At 47.4% G+C, this 22,563-nt stretch overlaps 1 protein-coding gene across 1 annotated transcript; it reads left to right on the top strand.

Annotated features, from left to right (window-relative positions):
- Positions 1-835: 835 nt before the first annotated feature.
- On the top strand, positions 836-6,603 carry OTP (orthopedia homeobox). Its single transcript, XM_065739748.1, has 3 exons — positions 836-872; positions 1,850-2,259; positions 5,919-6,603. The coding sequence occupies exons 1-3, from the start codon at positions 836-838 to the stop codon at positions 6,447-6,449; spliced, it is 978 nt and encodes a 325-aa protein (XP_065595820.1). The 3' UTR covers positions 6,450-6,603.
- Positions 6,604-22,563: the final 15,960 nt, after the last annotated feature.

The following is a 22,563-nucleotide window of genomic DNA, read 5'->3' as shown; positions in this document are numbered from 1 at the left end:
CGGGACACGCGCTGCTCGCTCCCTTTTACCGGGGGGATGCGGTGCGACGCGGGAGGAGCGCGAGTGGAAGGCGCTGGCGAGGACCCCCGGGCCGGGCCGTTCTGGGGGGCACTCGTGGGACTTTCTCTCCCGCCGGGGCTGGCTGGGAGCCGCCGTCCCGCCGTCCACCCGCCGCCGCCGTCGGCCCCGCCGCCGTCCTCGGACGAGAGGGGCAGCGCTGCCCGGCCCCCGCCGCGCGGCCGCCGGCGCTCAGCCGTTCGCACCCCGCGGTGTCGCGGGGGGCTCGCGGCCACCCTCGGGAGCCAGATCTGTTCGGGGCAGAGGGCGCGCTCCGAGAAGGCACGGGAAATAGAAAGAGGGAGAAGAGGAATGATCATAAAACCCGATAAATCACGGGTGACCCGGAGCTGGGAGAGAGGCGGCCACTGCGCACTTGGAGGAGAAGGGAGAAGGCGAGAGGGGGAGGGCGGGCGCGGAGGGGAGCGGAGCGGGGAAAGGAGCGGCGGCGCGGCGCGGGCCGGCGGCGGGAGGCCGGGGCGGCGGCGGGCGGGCGGCGGGCGGGCGGAGCGGGGCGCTCCGGGCGCTGACATTTGCAGGCTGCCCTCCTGATTGGTCCCCGCGCCGAGCTGCTCACGGGTTCATTGAAGTGTTAAGCACCTCCCCGTCTCTCTAAAGGACATTATAATGCAAGAGACCCCCTTTTTAACCACACACCGAATTTTCTTTCATTTAGGCGATCTATATATATCTATATCTTATATCTTATATCTATTTTAAATAACTTAAGGCCGCTAAAATTTGGGGGGGAACAGCCTTCGCCCTGGAGCGGTGCGCGATGCTGTCTCACGCCGACCTCCTGGACGCCCGTCTCGGTGAGTTCCTCGGCGCTCCCCCGCCCCGCGGCGGCTGCACCGGCGGCGGCGAGCGGGGCGGAAGCCGGGGCAGGAAATTGACAATTTGTTCCTTATTTTACCTTAATGCGATCTAAATGGGCTAATTCCTTTAAAAGTAATTGTACTGTATTAAAGTTTAATTTGATTTAACATCGTCTTTCAAAAAAAAAAAAAAAAAAAGAGGGAGAGAGGGAGACCTACGGAGTGTGCAGATCCACAGCGAGTTGCGGATCATTTAATCTCTTTTTCCTTGTTTTTATACACATACCTGTGCATTATTACCATTACGATGAGTATTATTATTTTAGGGCAGAGGAGCTCGTTGGCATTTACGAAGGAGTTCGGGGTGGCCTTCTCCTGCTTGCCTGCTCGCGTTCTCCTCGCCTTTCTTTCTTTAAAAAAAAAAAAAAGAAAAAGAAAATACCAAAACCGAAACGAAACAAAACAAAAAACAACCAAAATCCTTTTATCCACCTCCCTGTGGCTCTTCATCCGTGCATTGTTTCGGAGAAGAGAGGGGAGAAGGGAACGCTGCCCGGCAGCCCGCTCCCATCTCCTCCAGTCGGGGCGGAGACGCTCCCGGCAGAGGGGCAGCTGTAGCCTCATCTCTTACTCTCTTTACTCTCTGCCTTTCTTTCTTTTATCAGCTGTGAAAACACCGAGCCGAGCCCGGCAAAACTTGCCCCCTCCCCACGCCCCGTTCCCCTCCCTTCGCCGCGTTAGGGGAGGCCCGGAGGGGAGCTGTTATTTAAGCGGGAAGAGGAGCGGCTCGCTGTAAAGTTTTCTCTCCCCCTTCCCGAGCCGCTGTGGGCCGGGGACTCTGCGCTGCGCGGGCCGCGGGAGGTAGGGCCGGCGGGCCGGGTGCTCCTCTCCGCTCCGATGGATGCGAGCAGGGCTGAGGCGGGGGCCGCCCGCCCGGCTGCAGGGCACTGACCGCGGCTCCGTTGCTTCCGCAGGGATGAAAGATGCGGCCGAGCTGCTGGGACACCGGGAGGCGGTGAAGTGCCGGCTGGGAGTAGGGGGCTCGGATCCGGGGGGACACCCGGGAGACATGGCCCCCAACTCGGACACGGTGGAAGGGACCACCCTGCTGCCGGGGGAGGACATCACCACGGTGGGATCCAATCCCAGCTCTTTGGCCGTCAGCGCCAAAGACGCCGACAAGCAGCAAGGCCAGCAGGGCGGCCAGAACCCCAGCCAGGCGGGACAGCAGCAGGGCCAGCAGAAGCAGAAGCGGCACCGCACCCGCTTCACGCCGGCACAGCTCAACGAGCTGGAGAGGAGCTTCGCCAAGACTCACTACCCGGACATCTTCATGCGGGAGGAGCTGGCCTTGCGCATCGGCCTCACCGAGTCCCGGGTACAGGTACGTGCGGCGGTCCCCGCGCAGCGCCCGCTCCTTGTAGACCTTTTCTCGGGGCTCGAGGGCGCGGCCGGGGAGAGTTGGTGGGAAGGGGAGGGAGTTGGCGTCCCCGAACCTCAGCTGGAGAAGCTGCCCGAGTGCAACAGTTTGGGCAGAAAGCTCTAAGCCGGACTCTCACACTCCCCGCCCCTTTCCGCTGTCCCTGCAGGAGGGTCGAGGGGACGGCGCGTCCTGGGCTGTCCCCTTGTCCCCCACACGCCCGCACCGCGGTGGTCGCAAGCGGGACGCGGGTGGAGCTGCCCCTGCCCACGGCCCACGCGTGGGCTCCTCGAGCTCGAAGGAAGGCGCTGGAGCCTCAGCCTGAGGCTGGGGGTGGGGTGGCAGCCCCTCCGTGGGCTCAGAGAAATCGCCCCGGCTCGGCGAGGACCCCGCATCCCCCTCTCCCACCCCACCGGCGGGGCAGCTGTTCGTGGTCCTGAAAGGAGAGTACAGGGAAAGGTGAGAAAGGCGTTTGCCAAAAGGGACTTCGATGAACTCAGAGGTATCTAAAATAGGAGTTTCCACGGTTAAAATGTCGGATTCAGCAGAGGGAGCGAGTAACTTCGACATGCAGGGAGCAATTTATCGTCTAAAGTACGCGCAGGTACGCACACACAGAGACATACCATTGCACGCAGACGACATAAGAAAACCACTCAGTCAAGCAAGTGAGAGAAGTTCGGAGAAAGGGAGAGATGCATCTCTGCCGGACCGCTCAGCGTGCGCTCCGCGGCCAGGGCTGCGTTAGCGCCCGCCCGCCCGGCTCTCCTCGAAGCAGCGCACTTCGCGAGTGGAGCGCTCACTGTGAGATGCGCTCTCCCCGCTCAGGGCAGCGCTCCGGGAACGTCGGCTCTCAAAATCCCCCCTCAGCATGCCCTGGCTCCTCAGCCAAAGGCAGGCAGGCTGCAGAAACCCCTCAACAGAAACCGTCCCCGCTTTCAAATGTGACCGAAAATGCGCGTCTGCTTCTAAAAAGTAAAACAATTTGACCCAGCCTACGCGGGACCATAATTAGTTTAAATTAAGAAAGAAATTAGATTCACAAATAAAATATAATTGGACAACTGACTATGAAAAAAGAAAACGAGGTCTATTAAACTTTATTGGGTTTCCCAAAGGTTAATGATACCAATTTCAATATTAGGAGTGTGGTAAATGAAGTAAAATATAAAATGGAAATAGTTATTTTCTTACAGCACATCAAAGAAATCCGTAGAAAGAAAGACAAAGTGTTTTAATGGTCTCAGCATAATCTTAAACCAATGATAATAGCTCGAGGCTGCTGATAAAAACAGTTTAATAGGGTAGCAATTTAAATATTTTTTACAATAATGTTCTGTAGTTTAAAAAGTAATCAGATCAACACAACCTTCTTAATTAACACTTCAAAATGATTAACATTATGTAATCTAGTGCAAAATAATTTATGTAAAATGTATTTACTTCACAATCTGCTGTACCACTGCTCCTTGACCAAATTTAAATTAAATAGTAATTGGTTTATGTTCTTATACAAGTACTTTATAGTTTTCTTTATAGTTAACAGATTGCCCACACATTTCTTGCAGCGTGAGGGCCCCGCGTTGATTAAGAAGTGATATAAATAGTTAATTTATAGCGGCTGTATATGTTTTTAAGGGTTTTGGATGCCAGGATAAATTACCTCTTCCCTAGTCCTAGATCTGTATTTAATGTATATGATACATTTAAATAATTATTAGAGCGGCTGGTGCTTAAACGAGAGTCCAATTCCATGTCTGATATTGCTCTGCTTTTCAGGCTGGTGTAATAAAACCATTCTTTTTATAGCATGCCATTATTAGAAACCAATTTCAGAATTATTTATAACCTGGAATGGCTTATTAAGCAGCAATGCGAGAATCATGCAAATTACGCGATCAAATGCAATATAATAAGCATAATCATTAGTCTCTAGCACGGATTAATTAACTTTCAATATTTTATTTACATAAAAACCAAATCAGTGAAATAACTTCTGCACAGTCAGGCTTGCCTTTCAATATTTTATACGAACAAAAATAATGTGCTGTAATTCCATTGACCGTGTCCCCCACAATGGTCCCGTCACCTGCCACATCTTAATAGGGGACAAGCTGAGAGTATTTTCTAGTTTTCTAATGGAATGAGAAATTGCATTTTCTCCCTCTCCCAGCACTATTAAAGTGTAATGAATTCGGCCCAGAGTTCACGGCTGGCTGATCGAAATGAACCTGAGATCTGAGCTTTAATACAGCTCTCCAGATTTCCTACCAAATCTTCACATTAATCATCCGCTGGATTCCAATGAGATCTTCATAAAGCTTTGGCTCCTGAAAAAAAAATTAAAAAAAAGGAAAGAGAAAAAAAAAAGAAAAAAAAGAAAGAGAAAAGACTAAAAAAAGTGATATTCTCTCCCTTCTCTCTCTATTTCCAACCCATTTATAGCTTGGGAATTAAACGGGCTATATATTTTGAAATACATTTACAGTATGTCTATATTACTGTAACAGCAGATATCATCAAGGCAGATTTTTAGATTCCAACCTCCATTAGATTCTCACTGTTGTATTAATAATTTTCAGGTGCTAGCTGCATTTTAAAAGGAGTCCAAAGTTGCCGAGTGCCTGTGGGTAATATATTTCTGGAGTGCCATGTGTGCATTTTCAAAATCTCCCCCAGGTTTTCTCTGCGTTTTCATCTGTCATGCTCCAGTTTTCAACTGGAAACATTCACATTTTAAAAGCATATGCGGTGCAGCTATGAGCTGCGGCCATCAGACCTGATGGAGATTCTTTACAACACCAGTAAACCATGAAACATAAAAGATTTTGTAGCTGCAATTTAACTATTAACCCTAAAACATAATTGAACGCGTTTTTTCGATTATTCCTATAACATTTAGTTCCTTTACAGTTGCTCGCCCCCGCTAATGGGTGCTGGTGTTTCTCGGTGCAGGTATGCACAGAACTGAATGGCAAAGTCCAGCTGCTGAGAGAGGCAGCGCTCAGCCCCGTTCCAGGCTGGTTGCTATTTCCCCATAGAGATTGCGACGAGAACGGCGCAAAGCACTGTTTACACCAAAACCTCTTGCGTTAAACGAAAAAAAAAAAAAAAAGAAAGAAAGAATGAAAGTAAGAAAGGCGGGCGTGCGGCGGGGTCAGGTTTTGCTGCCCGCGGGGCCGCCCCGGCACAAAGCTCTGCCCCGTAGCGTATTTCATTCGACGTTTTGGCACTAATAGTTTCACCATTCTGGGAGGGGGGGAAGAGTGCGGACGGGCGCGTCTACCCGTGCCTCACCTCCTGCCGAGCGAGGGGGCTGTGGTCAGCCCCGTCCCGGAGCAGGCACACGGACCCTTTCGCTGCCTGAAGTTGCGGCAGTGCACGTAGCGCCCGCACGGCGGTTCGTGGGGCAGCAGCGGTGCGGGGGTCCGGAGCGGACGCGGGAGGGCGAGCAGGCATAGGGAGGGCCGGGGCCGCTCCGGACCGTAGCGCGCCCCGCGGGCCCCTCCCGCCGCGCCCCCTAGCGCCGGGCCGGGCGCGCCCGACGGGGGGGAGGGGGCTGGTCGGGGCGGGCCGGGACGGGGCGGGCGTCGCTAACGGAGCCTGTCGCTGCGGCCTTCCAGGTGTGGTTCCAGAACCGCCGGGCCAAGTGGAAGAAGCGCAAGAAGACGACCAACGTCTTCCGCGCCCCGGGCACTCTGCTGCCGACGCCGGGGCTGCCCCAGTTCCCCTCGGCCGCCGCCGCCGCCGCCGCCGCCATGGGAGACAGCCTCTGCTCCTTCCACGCCAACGACACGCGCTGGGCCGCAGCCGCCATGCCCGGCGTGTCGCAGCTGCCGCTGCCGCCGGCGCTGGGCAGGCAGCAGGCCATGGCGCAGTCCCTGTCCCAGTGCAGCCTGGCGGCCGGGCCGCCACCCAACTCCATGGGGCTCTCCAACAGCCTGGCGGGCTCCAACGGCGCCGGGCTGCAGTCGCACCTCTACCAGCCCGCCTTTCCCGGCATGGTGCCCGCGTCGCTGCCCGGCCCCAGCAACGTGACGGGCTCGCCGCAGCTCTGCAGCTCCCCGGACAGCAGCGACGTGTGGCGGGGAACCAGCATCGCCTCCCTCCGCCGCAAAGCACTAGAGCACACAGTCTCCATGAGCTTCACCTAATGGCCGCTGCCGCCGCCCCGCGCCGCTGCCGCCTCGCCCCGCATCCCCGCTTCGCCCGTCCTCGTCCCCGAGCCCCGGCCCCACCGCCCCCGCCCCGGCCCCCGCCCCCCGCCCCGACGGGCCCCCGCCTGCCCCCACCTGACTTACCAGGGAGTCGACTCAGGATCTGAAATCAGACGCCACCGGACTGGTTTGTGGGCCGAGACCCCCTCAGCCCTCCCCGCGTCCCCCTCCCACCCTTCCCGCCCCCCGACGGCCGCCTCTCTCCAGCTGCCAGGGGCACCCCCGCGCCCGGCCCTGCCTCCCGCCCGTCCCCCGCCGCGACCCGCCGCCCGTCCGAGCGGCCCTGCGAAGAAATGCGATTTGGTTTTGGTTTCGGTTTATTTCTCGAGAGTAGCGACACCCGCCCGCCCCGTCCGCGGCGACGGCAGCGCCGTCTGGGCACGGGCGAGCGGGTGCGCGGAGCGGCAGGAGAGAGCCCGAGGGAAATCAAATCCATTTCGAAAAAGCATTTACAAACGAAAGAGAGAGAAAAGGGGATAAAAAAAAAAACATAATCTTTTCTTTTGTTTTTGTAAACGTAAAAAAAAAAAAAAAAAGCAAAAAAAAAACAAAAAACAAAACACAAAACGCGCGTTAAAAAAAAAGGAAAAAAAAAAAAAAAAGCAAGAGCACTTCCCTTTTTCGGACCTTTGATTTCGTGACGGTTTAGTTGCCAATCTGCCCCACGTTTATTTATGCATTTATTTACGTTCCTGCTGCTATTGTCCCTCCTGCATCTTCCGCTGCCGCCGGCGGAGGCGCCCGCCGCGGCCGCGGCCCCCGCCCCGCCCGGGCCGGCTCCGCGGCCCGCCCGCCTGCATGTGCCGGTCACCCCGCCGCAGGGCAGGGCCGCTGGAGGAATGAGCAAACAATGTGAAATAGGATGTTTTGTGTAGATGAAGCATTCTTGTTACATGCTGGTCGATTCGTGCTATGTTTTAACTTATTGTCTGTGCTAATTTATTGAATTTTGCGTTTCTTAATAAATGTTTGAGCTAATATAAAGCATATCATTTGACCTTTCCCGACGACTTTATATCAAGTTAATGTAAATGGATAAATAAAATCATTTTCGGTATGTGATATGAAGGATTCAGTGTGGCGTGTGAGATATGAGAGGTGTCACGAACCGCAGGCGAAAAGGAAAAAGAAAGGAAAACAAGATTTCTTGCTTTCGGGTTCACAGATTTCCTTGTCATACGTGTGGGAATGGTTCGCTTGCTTGAATTTTGCATCGAAGCGTGTCATTTATCCGATTTTAATACTTCATGATTAATAAACTTTTGTTAATCTTTCTGCGTTATTGGCCTTTCCGCTGCCAGAAAGGAGAAACTCTGCTTCTGCTTGGGGTGAAGGCACAGTGGGGCCAGAGGGTGTGGGCTGGGGCTGCAGCATGGCAAAGATCTCCATGTCCCAGTGCCGCCCCAAAAAGAGAGTGGAGCGTGGATGCTGGTGGGGTGACCCCGTGGAACCCCTCCATTCAGTCCTGTGCAGTTTGACATGGTGGTGGTGGGGAGTGAAGAACTTTGCCAGCCAACTTGCAGCCTGTTTTTCTTTCTGCTTTTCTTCCCTCCTCTTTTCGTTTTGTAATGTGGTGTGCCGAGGTCTCTTCCCCTTGTACATCAATTACACACCTCTTAATTACACACCTGAGAGTGCCCAGCTCTGTAGGCACCCGCAGAAGGGTCCTTGTCTGCTCCAAAGTGCATATTACACACGTATATTTAATTTAAAAGAGAAATAAAAGGAGGATAAATTACTGAAGCTCCAGGCCAGCAGTGAGCCTGCAGGGGGTCACCTGGGGGAAGCAGCTCTATGCCCTTTGGCAGGAACAGTGGTGATGAAACAGCCTGGGTGCTCACCTCGTGAGCAAAAAGGGGTGTTCCTGCCTCCAGCTCTCCCATCCCCAGCCTGGCCCTGGGCTGTGCTCTGCTGCACTGAATCAGAAATCAAGGATCAGCCTTCTTGATCAGTGTGCAAGGGAGAGTGGGGGGTCCCAAGCCTGCTCTCCTGCACACCCCTTCCTCCCGCCGGGTGACAAGTGGGTGCCCGCCTGGGTGCTGGGAGTGCAGATCTTACTCTGCTTCTCCCAAATGTATGGAGGGTTGTTTACAGGCATGTAATTTTTACAGCTGCTTTATATCGCTGTAAGCAAGACAGCTTTATGATGTAGGAGTGCAGTAAAGTGCAGTATGGAAGATCTTTAAAAAAAATGTGCTTTTTAATGGTAGAGAAAAACGTTCTCTCTGGGGGGATGGGTGGGGGGCAGAGGATTGAGACACAACATGTAACATTCAGTTCTTGACTCCAAACATCACAGCCTATGAAGAGGCCCTATAAAGGCCCTTCTGGTTAATTCTCACTCCCAAAACATCCATAATTTCCTCCGTATTCTAATGAAACTGAGCAAAGCTTTCTGATCCTTCCCAACTTTGATACATTTGTTTCCATGGCAATAGATCTTTGTGTTCTGAATGTTTGAGATTTTTGAAATTATACATAACCTCAGCACCAGCTGAAGCTGTGCAACATACAACATCTAAGCTCTCATGTTTAATGTGGCCCAAAGGGGACTGCAGGTTTCAACACATCACAAGTTACGTGCGAAGTATTTTCTTACAGACTCTCATGCTTTTAATTGATATTAAAAAAAAAAAAAAGAAACAGTGACTGGTTCTGTCTAACAACAGGAGCAGCTCAGCTTCATTCACATAAAAGTGATCAAAATAAATGGGAGAAACCCATATAAATTGAGAGGGAACATTTATGTGGAATAACAATTAGCCTATTACTGACTAAGTAGCCAACTCCAGGCACTGGGGCTGCTGCAATCCGGGCTTATTTGTTTACCTGAAGGTACGTTTCGGCTCTGAGTGACTCCACTCAGCTTGTAAATCGGCTCTGATTCAAGTTTATGTGTATGGATTCATTTCTACACCCGCACATATCCACGTAGGTTTACTTCCCTCTAAACACAGCATCACCTCTGGAGTGTAAGGAATATACATAAAGATAATGTCACCGAACCTTTCATTTGCTCTCTTGATGAAATGCTCTGACACTCTCCCTCTCCCGTCTCCCTCCCCTCAAATCCCCCTGGAAGGCTGAGCCCGCTCCTACCCTCAGCTGGAGATTGCATTCACCGAGCAGCTATTAACATCGGAAGAAAGTTTGTGCAAGGCAGGAGACCGGATGGCACTGCAGTACAGATTACATTATTGTGCTAGCAGCAATGATCCCTGCTCCTAGAAATGAAAATGCAGTTTAATTTGTGTTGTGGTCTTTAAATTTTCATTTTCCAGAATAAAAATCTTCGAACATGAAAATGTGTCTTACAGTAATGGAGGTATGGCAGTTAACCTGTCAGTTGAAAGTATGTAACCTTCCTTTTCTCCTTTTCATGACAAAGGTAATCTCATCTGAGGGCATTTATGTGAAGAAATAACAGCATGGCATGGTGAAACCTCTGGCTCATTAATCCTGGCATCCACTTCCTGCAGGGTTTCTTGATTAGTTAGATTCATTCATCGGGTATTTCGGAGTTTTTGATTTCTCACCGCTGGCTAGGTTCACTGAGTTCAGGCTAAATTGAGCCAGAAGCAATGTTTATTAGTAATTTTGTAATACAGACTACCCTAATAATTCAGTACAAATATCTCATCTGAAATATATCCATTCACCCTAACACCTAATGCAGTTTGCAGCTGTGTTCAGAAGGAACAGAGAGAACACAAGTGATTGGGCATGTATTTTCTAAATTATTAATATGAGAGCTAATAGAGAACTCCTCTTCATTTCCAATGCTGGAATTAAGGTGCCTTTCCTGGAGGCAGGCCCTGGCACAGGGGGACCCCTCCTGCCTGCCAGTGCCATGTAGCCCCAGGCCATGTGGCCTGTGCAGCCCTGCAGAGATGGCCTGGAGAGAACAAAGGGATTCTGGCTTCTCTCTGCTGTGTGATATAAACGTGGGGAAGAAGTAGGAAGACCAGGCACAGACCACATGCAAGCACATGGCTGCAGATGGTGCCATGCAGCTCATCCATAGGTGGGAGCCAGACTGTGCCCAAACCTCTGGGCAAGACAGTTAGCAGCCCTGGATAGGCCCGAGGAAGCAGGATTTGCCCCACATGCAAAGCACGCCCCTCAGGATCCTTTCAAGCATCACTGCTTGATCAGGAGGAAGATCAAGGTGGGCTGAAAGGAGGTAGCAGGGACCGCACTGTTTTAATTTTTCACCTCATCACGATGAGAACAGTCGGTGGTAGAGGTTTGTCTTTGATTAGCCATCATTCTTTGATTTCAATGGGGCTAGTGAGCACATTAGTGACCACGCGAGGCCCTGTGTGAGATTTACTTCTGCTCCTCAGAGAAAAAACAGCAGGAGGGTGTCGCTCCTTTCATCCTTCTCACAGCCAGGGCTTGCACACAGATGAGCCTGCCTTTGTCTTCCACCTGGAATACTGTATAATGGTATGGGTGAGAGGTCGCCACTCTTATTTGACAATAAATTTTGCCTGCTACAGCTTCTCCTGAGACCATGCTCAGGGCTCAAAAACTCTGCCTCACTTTCTGCGTCTTTCCTCAATGCTCATGCTTAAAAGCATTTTTCCAGAGCTAAAATTATGCTATTATGAGTTTTGAAAACCTCCAGAGGAGGCTGTGCAGGAAGGAGCCCAGAGGCGTTTGGGCAGGATTTGCTACCTGGGGTCACACAGCTGCTCAGCTGAGACCCTCACCCTCCTGTGTGGGTTGGAGGGAAGATGCAGAATATGCTTAAGGGGCTGCCTACGAGGGTGATGCTCTCTGTGACCTCTATATGCAGTATGTGGAGTACGAAGTTTGATTAGCCTCTCCTGAAACACTGAAAGCACCATGGTAGTGACCCAAAAAGTACTTGGGAAAAAAAACCAAAAACAAAAACAACACAGACTTTCTCTCCCTTACATCTTGCCACAGAGAATTTCATAAGCTGATGATGCACCCTGTAAGGACACATTTCTTTTTTACTGGTTTCAATTTATTGCCCTTTAATATAATTTAAGTGGCAGCTATGATTCCCTGTGGATCCTTTACAAGCCTGTAAAGTTTATTTTATTATTTTTTTCTAACTTTTTAAAGAACATTTCAGGATGACTACATGCACCCTCCTCTATTTTTGGTATGTAATAATTAGGAGAATACATTCATCTTTTTCAAGCTGTAAACATTATTTTGTAGCAAAATCCTTGTGTACTGATCTTGAGTTTGTTTCTGACCTGAGGCAAAGCTTAATTTTACTGTAACAGGATGACTCCTTGCGTTGCTGTTTCCAGAGGATCTGGCTGTGCTGCAGTCACACTCAGTGTAAGCCAGTGGTAAGAGCTGGGTGAGCTGAAGGTAGGATTTGGGAAGGCTGCTTAGCACTGTCCAGCTACTTCTCACCACGGTCCTGGTCACTGCTTGGTGATGTTTGCTGTCCTCAGAAGCAAGTAGGGGAGACTGCAGGAGGGAGGGGGCTCTCACTGAAGCAGTGCTTACAGGCCAGTATAGTGAGATGACCAATGAATTCAGATTTAAAAACAAAACTGAGTGTAAAAAGGCATTGCAGCAGCTCTGCAGCCACAAAATGTCACTAGAAATTAACCAGCTTTGCTCTTTCAACTGAAGACAAAATGAGAAGTCTACAGAAGGTCAGACATATAAAAATGCATTGAGAAGAACAGGGAAGGATATTAAATTACTAAATAAAGAATTACATTTAGTACAGTTGGTGGCTATAATCCTTGTGTCTGTTATAAGCAATAATTAACACCAGCAATTGTATTCATTGTCAGTCTGTATTCTTATCTCCAGGTACCGATAGCAAATAAGTGGATCATTCTTTATTCTTGAAATTTTAATTATTTTAAGAAATATCTGAGGTAATTTCACTGTATTTTACAGTACTGTCACTTTGCCCTTTCTGCTTTAAATTCAGTGGAATTTTAAGCCCAGGTTCCCCATAAACTGTGGCTGGATGGAACACTGCAGGGGTGAGAAATGCTCCTGGGCTCTGAGGGATCCCACCACGATGCTGACGGCTACATGCTAGATGACTAGATGCTTTATAAAGGATGCAGAGCCTCCACCCCTCCCCGAACCCCCTTGTTATTAGCTGATTGCTCTGGCCTTTCTTAGTATCTCACACTAGAAACTGTTGCATCTGACTCAATTTGTGTCCTCACTTGAATCAAACTTTAATGGTTCTTTTGGAGACGATTCTTGCACCTTCTACAATAAATTGCCCTACTTCATTCGTTATCTGCTCCTCTTTTATCCTCTCCAATGGAGTGTAAATCTGTACATTTCATTCATGAATGTTACAGTCAATCTATTACAACCAAAATGTAAAGCCAATCTGTTACTTGTTGATGCCTTCAATGTACATCCTTCTTTATGTTATAACTCTGACAGCAGCTGGTTACACCATTACTTCCCAAATGAAAGCGCCCGTGTTGCAGACATGTTTTTGAAAAGCTTCTAACGGCCTTGGTACCCAACTCTCCTCTTCAAAGTTCTGTGGGCTGACAAGTCCCATCAGTATAAATCTTCTACTACCTTCTTAAAAAACTCGATGACTAGTACAGAAATTTCTTCTTTATCAAATAACGCTCTCTGAACTTGCTCTGCCCAAATCTCAACTAATGCACATTTCCACACTCTATTAATTATGCTGCTCTGATCCTGTCCACCTTTGACATCACATTTGCCCAGTCATTCTACTAGGCCACAAAATCCCATCTCATTCCTAAATCTCATCCTGATCCTTTTATTTAATCTATGTTCAGAAGGACATTCTGACTAAAGCCGCATGGGATTCTCCACCATAAAGATCTACATGCCTCCTTCCTTTCATGAAGTGACTTGAATGTTCACTCACCAAATACTCTTCTGACTGCCTATATGGTTCACAACACGCGATAAAGAATTTAGTGTGTAATTCCTGGCTGTGCCATTTTCCCTCACCTTCAACAGTCATCAAGCATGCCACTTCACTGATAATTCTCCTTAAGTTGACTTTGATACTTCTAGACCAGGCCCAGATCTTCTCTTTTCCAAGCCGATACAAAAAATCCCAATGAGCTGGCTGAAAGTCTTCCTTAATCTGCACACACAGGTAATTCTGCAATTGCAGAGACTAACATTGCCTTGGGAGCACCTGAACTCTGACTACAGCTGAGCCTACACTGCCTACTACAAGAACAAGGTGTATGGAAATTTCTCCCACTTCTGCGTTTGTGTGGAGAAATAGCCATAATGCAGTGCATCATCACACGCTACTTTTGAGCAATGATAACCCAATGTATTGCCAGCGGGAGCATTCTTGACTTGCTGAAATGCTTCTCAGCCTCTCCTCTTAACAGTCTTATCCTAGAGATCAAATGGCTCTTGCTTATCATGGTTTTACCAAGGACTATAGCAGCACTCCTGCATCTGATGGAGGTGGGATTTCATTTTCACAAATCTCAATTGCTGTGGGAGCCTAAATTGATGCACCTGGAACTTGTGAGTTGGTAATATTGAAAACTCCTCAGGACTTCAGCTGAAGTGGCTAGTTCCCAGGCTTTCTGGATTGAGTTCTCATGTGGTTGCGTAAGTTCTTGGGCCTTGGAAGCAGATAGAAATTTCTTCAATGCACTTAAAGCTAATTCTAATGGGCTGCATTCAAACTCCTCTTTATATTCAGTTGGGGAGAGGACAGAAACAAGGAATAGATTTTCATAACAAGGTGAGAAGACCCTGTTCTTCTCCATTGCGTAGGTGAGGAACCAGGCTGCAGCAGCCTTGCTCCAAACCTTGATGTTTTTTGTTTAGAAAACAGCTCGAATTCAGAAGTCCTAAATTACACCAGTATCTCTGTGTTCTGTCTCTAAACAGAACAAAGAATAAACCTAAGGGAAATGCAAAGCACTTAGTTTTTGCTGTAATCAGTTGTCTACAGATGGCTTGGTGCAGATCAGACACTGCTGCAGACCTTCATGCTCTATGTTTTATGCACAGTGCTTTTAGTCACAAGTGCCAGCAGAGCTGGGAGTCCAAAATGCAATCCCTGACATTGTGATTCACTGGCCTGGAGTTGTATTTGGTGAGTAGTATTATCAGTTCCAGAATCTTACTATGGCTTATTTACTGGTCATATTAGCATGGAAGTTGATTCACATTGCTACAGAAAACCTTTGCTTGCATATGAATCTTATTATGCTATCAACTGCTTCTGATACTTTACAGTTGCTTTTCTTTTTTTTTTTTTTTTCTGTTTTCTCCCTCCTAATCTATTTTTTAGGCCAACAACCCTGCTTCAGTGCCAGCATCTGCCTTTCTAATAATGTAACTATTTACTGCATCATTGTACTCTACTCTCATTTCATGTTGTCACACTCTTCATGACATTATTTGAAAATTGTCAAAACCTTCAGCAAGAATTTTCTACCAGAAGGAAAATGAGAAAGGCAAGCAATGCAGAGTGGTTACCATGAAAAGGCATGGAGGCTGGAAGATGGCAGTGTCTTCTCGGTGAGATCTCCTCCTGGACTTCAGCTGAGACACTTGAGATGCATGCGCTAGAGAAGATTGTGATTATGTTTTTGTCTTGCCACAAGTGCTCTCCACATAGACACTTAAGTTTGCTCTCAATCCCTCTAACAGCTTTGTACTGCATTTTCATCATCTTTTGTTTCTTCTGGTTTGAGGATTTTACTACTTTCTTCTCACAGTGATCAGTTGATTATTACAAACAGGAATCATTTGTCTTTACTTACGTCTCCAGAAATGAACCATCCTGACTTAACTACCATGGATGTAACTGAATTGATGCACTGAATCATAGAAACATAGAACATCTTGAATTGGAAGGGATCCACAAGAACAAGGGTCCCTGGCTCCACACTAGACCACCCAAAACGTATATCATATTTCTGAGAGCAGATATACAGAGTAAAGAAACAGGATAAAGGAGGAGCAAAAATAACCAAGTGAATGACCAATGTGGTGCTTGTTATAAGCAGTGCTCAAATATATCCCTGAGGTTGGTCCCAAGCAACTCCACCTGTAGGTGCTCACAGCTGCTTTGTCCTTGTCATTCCTTGGGTTTAAAGAAACAGGCAGCGTCTGGATTGCCTTCCCAGAGTCCTCTTCTGCAGCCTGTACTGTGCCAGGACACCATGTCAGCAGGGAAGATAAGGTGTTTGAGGAGGAATGTTATGTTTTGGCAATCAGGTCTTTGTGGCATCTTGGCTGTATGAGAGATGACCTCTAGAATGTTGCTGAATATTTTCACCCTCTTTTCCAGCCTCTACTTCAGGTTCCCTGGAACACTGCCGAGATCACCTCCGAACCGTATTGAGTGGTTCAGTTGTGCTGTCAGATAGACAGACAATCACACAGTTTTGAAGGCTCCTCCCCACATTCTCCAGTAGCAGCACGTCTTTCAGTTTCCATGAACAGATTGCAGCTGGCTGACATGCTGATGTCTGCCCAGTTCTTTCCACCTGGAGGTCAGAAGGATTTCTCTTCAGACGTTACACCAGGACTATTTGCTGCACACTTGCTGTCATCACACTTGCTTCTTCACATACTGGTACGCAGACCAGCCTCTTCTGACATCTGGGAAACAGCAGACCCCCAAAGCAGGAGACCCAGAGGTCTGCTTTGTAACAAAACAAAACTGACCCAAACAGCGTGTTCGTTAGCTATTTTAAAACTTCCAAAGAAATTGAGGTCATTTATTTCTAGTAGTGGTGCTGAAGGATGCAGGTATTACCTGCAGGTTACAAAAGTGCTTGCAGAGCTTGGTACATTTTGAGAGTCTCCATTCTCCACAAGGAAGCAAAACATAAAATGTCACTCATCAGAAATACCACTGACAGATGTCTGCACCTCTTTCAACACATAATAAACTTGAAAACGTGTTATACTTTATTACCCCACTAAGTTACATGTTGTCCTGTCTCTGAAGTGGCCCTATAGAGGACGTTCCTAGTGCTGGTGAGAAAAATGGGTACTATGAAAAATAAAGATAAAAAAACAAAAACCAGACCCAAACAGAAACATACATTTAGTAACCTACATTCTTCATCTAAATCACTTATAAAAATGTTTTCATAATAAAGTTGTGCCATTTGCTGATTTATGGGGGCTACTAAATATTGCCAGGCATTACGCATGTGAAATCAAAAAGTTTTTTTCAACTCAGCTGTACCGAATGACAATTAAACGTTCTGAACAATCAAAAAACTTATTTAATCAAATGAGGTAATATAAAATTGGCTAGATTTTCCTCGATACTTTCAACTTCAGTGAAAAATACAATAATTAAACTCTCGGTACAATGACTTTCAAACCTCTGTGCACTCTCAGCCCCCCACTCCCCCCCACCCTTTTCTTCGCTTTCTGGTTAATAAATCCTTATGAAAGCTGCCACCACAACTGAGACAGATTGTGAAATTATTTAATAATGTTGACTCAAGTAGTGACACCATTTGGAGACTTTTGCTTTTTTGCAACATCTTTTTGAAGACAACTGCAAACTGCTGGATGTGACAGAGCAGATACAGCCCCTGGCAGCAGGGAGGAAGGTGTGTGCTGCAGGAGGAGTGCGTCCCTGGTGAGCAGGCTGGAGTGGGGTGCATCAGCTGCTCTGACAGCCTTGGGGTGAGCACGAAATAGCATCTGGGGAGGATGTCTTTCTCCTTCCATGGTGAGCTATCTTACAAAACCTTCTGCAAAATGCTTTTTCCAGGAAAAGTACAGGAACAGATGGGGTGATGCTTTGTATTGTGGAGAATGAGGAGGATGCCCAAGTAAAGCACTTTAACACACCTGTGCTATGGAAGCACCTAGTAGAAAGTAACCCCCACAGAGCCTTCTGTGCTCTGCAAAGCAGCCATCATGCAGTGCCCAGGTGCTTTGTGGTCCTGTGCAGAGGCAGCCTCCAGGCTGTGGGAACACACATTTGACAAAACTGGTGTTTTATTGTAGAATCATAGAATTGTTTGAGTGGGAAGGGAAAGGTCATCTAGTCAATTTCCTCTGCCATGAACAGGGACTCCCACAGCTAGATCAGACTGCTCAGAATCTGGTCCAGCCTGAGTTTGAGTGCCTCCAGGGATAGGACATCCACCACTTCTCTGGGCAATCTCTTCCAGTGCTTCACCACCCTCACTTCTTCCTTATTCTTCCTTATACCCAATCTACTACTACAAAAAAGTTCTTCCTTATATCCAATCTAATCCCTCCTCTTTCAGTTTGAAACCATTTCCCCTTCTCCTATCCCAACAGACTCTGCTAAAGGGTCTGTCCCTTTCCTTCTTATTGTCTTCCTTTAGATACCAAAAGGAGCTTTCACCCAGAGGGTGCAAATCTGCTTTAAGAAGATGATAAAGAGTGAACCTGTGAGATTTCTTCCAACTGTCACGCATTTTTGTGCATGAATGGCATTAGCTTAAGTCTGACAAATATTGTCAAGGTTTATCTCAGCTGTCTGTACACTGGAAAAACCCACTCCTGCAACTTCTGAGTCTCAATGGCTGGCTGGGTGTGAGGACCCCCTTGCACTTCAAAAGCAGCACCTCACTGCAAGATAGCAACCCCTTCCCAAGCATTCCCATGCTGCTTCGGAGGTGGGTGCCTGAAAGATCTGAACATTACTTATTTAAGTGAATGCAAAATGTCTGTCTCCCAGAAGATGGGCTGTAATTCTGAGAATGCCATGGAAAGAAGAAAAAAAAATTACTAGCAATAGTAACAGATGTGAAATTACATTAGATAAATATAATCATTAGTTTCAGTCTCACCCTGGTTAATTTGTTTGTGGAAATGTGCAACCCATTATTCATTAGGTAATTTTTCACACATTGATTAGAAAGCCATGTCGAATTGTGACCCAGCACATTGGGGTTTGCCTATCTCGCAGTGAACTATATTGCTTACAATAGTGGAAATGGGGGACAAAATGTTTATCTCAAGCTGATTTTGTGCCAATAAATAAAGTAAATCAATAGCCAGTGAAGTGTGAACGACATTTCTCTGCTGTATAATATGGTTTTGGGGGCAATTTGACATGCTACAAGGGGAAACAAGGGTCTTGAACAGAAAGGTAATAAAAGCAAATCATGCTGGTAACTGTTACTGAAGTCCTGTATTTTTCTCTACATGGGCAGCTTTAAGATGAGAAAAATAGGACCTAAAACACTCCCCACCTCTGTAGCGCAGGGATGACGCCTGGCATGGTGGGCCAGTCCCTGCAGAGCAGTGTCCTGGGGCTGGGACTGGGGGCAGTGGGCTCTGCTGAGTGAGGCACTACAGAGGCAGTAAAGTCTTACATCGAATTGCAGAGGCAGAACTCCCATATTCCCAGGAGACAACCACAGCAGGGATGCAGTTTTCGTTAAGTGAACTGGTGAAAATGGGATGAACCTCATCAGCTTGGTGCATTACTACAGTTTGCACCAGCAAAGAACTTGACCATCATTTGTTGTTGCTAATTTTCCTGTGTGAATAGTATGTAAGAAGAAGAGGAAAGGAGAGAGCAATGTGTGTTTGAAGCTGGTGCTGCCACACCTGGTGTTTGTCACCCTGCCCAAAATACGCTGAAAAGAATACCTTTTGTGCAGTGTATGTACATCATCAGTGAGTTTTCCTAAGCAGCAGTTGAGGGGTGCCTTGTTTAACTCACAGAGCTCTTTCAGTCAACCAAAGGCAAATAGGAATAAACCAAATTCTTCTTCTTCTTCTTCTTCTTCTTTTTTTAATTCTACTGTTGTTCTTGTTGGCATTGCTCTAAGAAATAATGGAAGTGAATGTACAGCTCAGTTCAAGCCAGCTGTCAGAAAAATCTGAGAAATTATTCCCAGGTACTACTGCTGTCAGATTAAAAAAAAGAAATAAGAGCAAGAAGAGTTTCAGAATGGCAAAAACAGGGAATATAACTCCTTTGGCACACTTCAACATCTCTGAAGCAGTCTGCAGTTGCACTACCCTCAAAGCTCTGTACAGGCCACCTCCACATTCATGTCTGGTAAAATGCAATATTAACCTCAGGCTGGAGAAGAAGCAGTGTGGTAGACTCTTTCAGGCTCCCACAGGCCCACGAAAGGAGCAGACTCAGCAATCAACACTTTCAGATTTTCTGTGCTGGTTTCTCCTTCCAAATGATCTTCTCAATTTGATCTGGGCCAGGCCAGAAGAGATCCTGGCAGCAAGGAACATCTGCCCAGTGCTATGCAGTGGAGAGAAGGCAAGGCATCCAGCATCAGACTGCAGGAGGGATGCCCCAAGGCATGCCGTGCTGGGACCTGGACCATGGCCTTCCCTTGTGAGTGCCAGCAGTGGCATCTGGAATGGCATGGCCCGTGGGGATGGACACAACAGCATCTGAGGACAACACTGCTGAGGTTTGGAAGGACTCAACTTGTGATCTACCTTTACACCAAAGTAAATAATGATTCTAAGGAAAAAATTTCAATACACCTTAATAACACTTAAAATTAGTTATGAGATGACATTTGTAGTTTTCACAGAAATCAAAGTAAATTGTCTGGAAGAGTTGATACTTAAACACCTGCAGAAATAGACCAATACATTCATTGAACTGATAGGATTCTCTCAACACCAAGGGCGCAAGAACACTATCTATCTGACAATTTATAAGCTGCCTCTGCCTGGCATTTTAAGCCTTGAATGTTTCCTGTAAAATACAGATTAAAATAGCTTGCACTTTTCATCATAATGCAGACTGCATTAAGGTAATTAACTTTTAATTAACAGCAGGTTTTCCTCTGCAGGTCAGATTGCAAAAGGCTCACTGTTGTTGCCATAGAAAGTGGAAGGTTGGGCTGTTTGGTTTCCAGAACGGGAACAGCTGCCTTTGAGCCCTGGCAGCCTGCAGCCATTCTGGGTAGTCTATACTGCTCCAAAGGACAAGGAGACGGGGAGTCTGTCAGTGTCACAGAGACCACCTCAGGCTGCTGGAGAATGTCATCTGCTTTAGAAACCAGTGTGCTGTTGTTAGGATATTTTTCTAATTGAACTGACAGTAGAGCTTTAAAACTCCTGTAAGCACTCAGTCAGCTAATTTAACTGTTTTCCTCTGATATGCTCCTTAATTGCATGAACAGAGCGGTGCAATTATTTCTCACAGTTTTGCTTTTCGTCTTTTATTCTTGCTGTTTCTCTTCTCCTCAGATTCTTCACTCTTTCTCTCGGTAGCCATTTGGGGCTCGTTATGAATATTATCCAAGAATAGATGGATGCACAGATTTCATTAAAAAGTCACATTGTTGTTCTGAATTGAAAACTGCTGTCAAGATGTTACAAATGATATTTGTAAAGGGATCTTTTAAAAGGACAGAAATACTGAAATGAAGATAACAAGATAGATGTAGTGAATCTGTAATAACACAGACTAATACCTCCTGGGGATTAAAAGAAAGCAATCTCAGAGAGAACTCGGAAGAATGCAGGGGCTCCCTGAAGGCTGGTGGAGTTTGCCCTTTCTCTCCAGTAAGCATGAGACAAGACTCTGAATGGTAATATCGGAAACACGCAACAGCCACCAAATGCACTTATCAGTAAGCTGATTCAAGGCTTCATGATGTGAAAGGAGGTGGTCCCAGTCCACTCCTGGACTTCGGCAATTGCATACAGAGGGTGTTCTGGAGTCCAGGGCAGTCAGGGGCAGAAATTCGGACAAAAGAAGCACCAGTGGTTTGGGCTGTGGTTTCCTTCCCTCTTTTGTTCCAGAAGAGAGATAGAGCAGCATTCCCCCTGCTGGTAGTAGCCCTTAATCGCCAAAACAAGTCATCTGGCTACCCCCGAAGGTTCGCTAATCCCCATAATTATGTGTGGCTGCGTGAGAATCTCAGGAGGGTGTGAACCCAGGACTGTATGTTACGTGTTGTAAATACATAAAATACTTATGTATGGTGATAGGAATAATGTGAATCTAGGTGACCATTTAAAAAGGATTTGATAAATACTGAGTAGATGCTGCTCCTTGGGCTGCAGAGGAGACAGAAAAAAACATAAAAATTAAGAAACTATTCTCAGGTCACAAGCACGAGCAACAGCTCTGCTATCCATGGCTGGCATGCCATGCCCAGCCTGCCCCAGCCTTGTCTTCTGTGGTGCTGGACAACACAATGGGTTGCACTGGGCCAGGAAGCCTAATGCACGTGGCTCAGATGGACTCGAACAAGAAACTCAGAAATGGAAGGGCTCTTTCTTTGCCTTCACACACCAGTGGCAGAAGCCACAGGAAGCAATTAAACCCAGTATACCTGGACCATTCAGAGCAACTTCACCCTAGAAGCCAGGAGGTCTGTCGACATCCCTCTCCCCACCCCTGGAGCTTGAGCCAAGCATTGGGATTTGGGGATTGCTACATTCCCTGTGTCTTCTCTCACTCCAGTTAGGGACCCTGCTTCATGCAGAACACTTGGAGAGAGTCTAGTGGTGTCACAAAGCAGAAGTAAGAGTTTCTGAAGCAAAAACTGCCCAGTACTAAACCACTGAGTAGTAAACCAAAGGAACCATGGAGATTCCACACCAAATCCACGCTCTGCTGATTGGTCTGCACAAGGAGGAGAAGAACAATTGCCGTTTCCTGGTATCTTAATGACCTTGTGTCTGGCCTCTTCCTGCAGTCAGAGCAGCACTGAGTCCAGTGCACACTGAAAGCTGATGTACTTTGGGGTGAGATGCTATGTGAGAATGAACAGCTCCCCGACAGGTTGAGCTGCGCCTGAGCTGGCCATGCAGGACCCAGATGTTGTAAATTGGTTGCCATGCCTTGTCTCCCACCTTCCCATTTTTCTTTTGTTTCACCATTATTATAAAAAATTGGTGGATTGCTAATATTACAAGTCCAGGGCAAAACTACTCATACGTTCAGTGTAAGGACATTTAAATATTTAAAGCAGATGGTTCCCAATGACCTTACATGTCTCCTTTATAAATGTATGTACTGTCTTATAGAACCATCTGCATCCCAATATGCAGCTCATATGTTTCCAAGTGTTTCCTCGTTAACTGGCAGAAAACTTCATCTTCCAGCTGA

This window comes from Cyrtonyx montezumae, unplaced genomic scaffold (genome assembly GCF_038088225.1).
Source record: "Cyrtonyx montezumae isolate F1298 unplaced genomic scaffold, pur_monq_1.0 scaffold_25, whole genome shotgun sequence".
Taxonomy (NCBI): Eukaryota; Metazoa; Chordata; class Aves; order Galliformes; family Odontophoridae; genus Cyrtonyx; species Cyrtonyx montezumae.
Note: the sequence above shows the minus strand (reverse complement) of the source record. Positions and strands in the feature narration are given on the sequence as shown.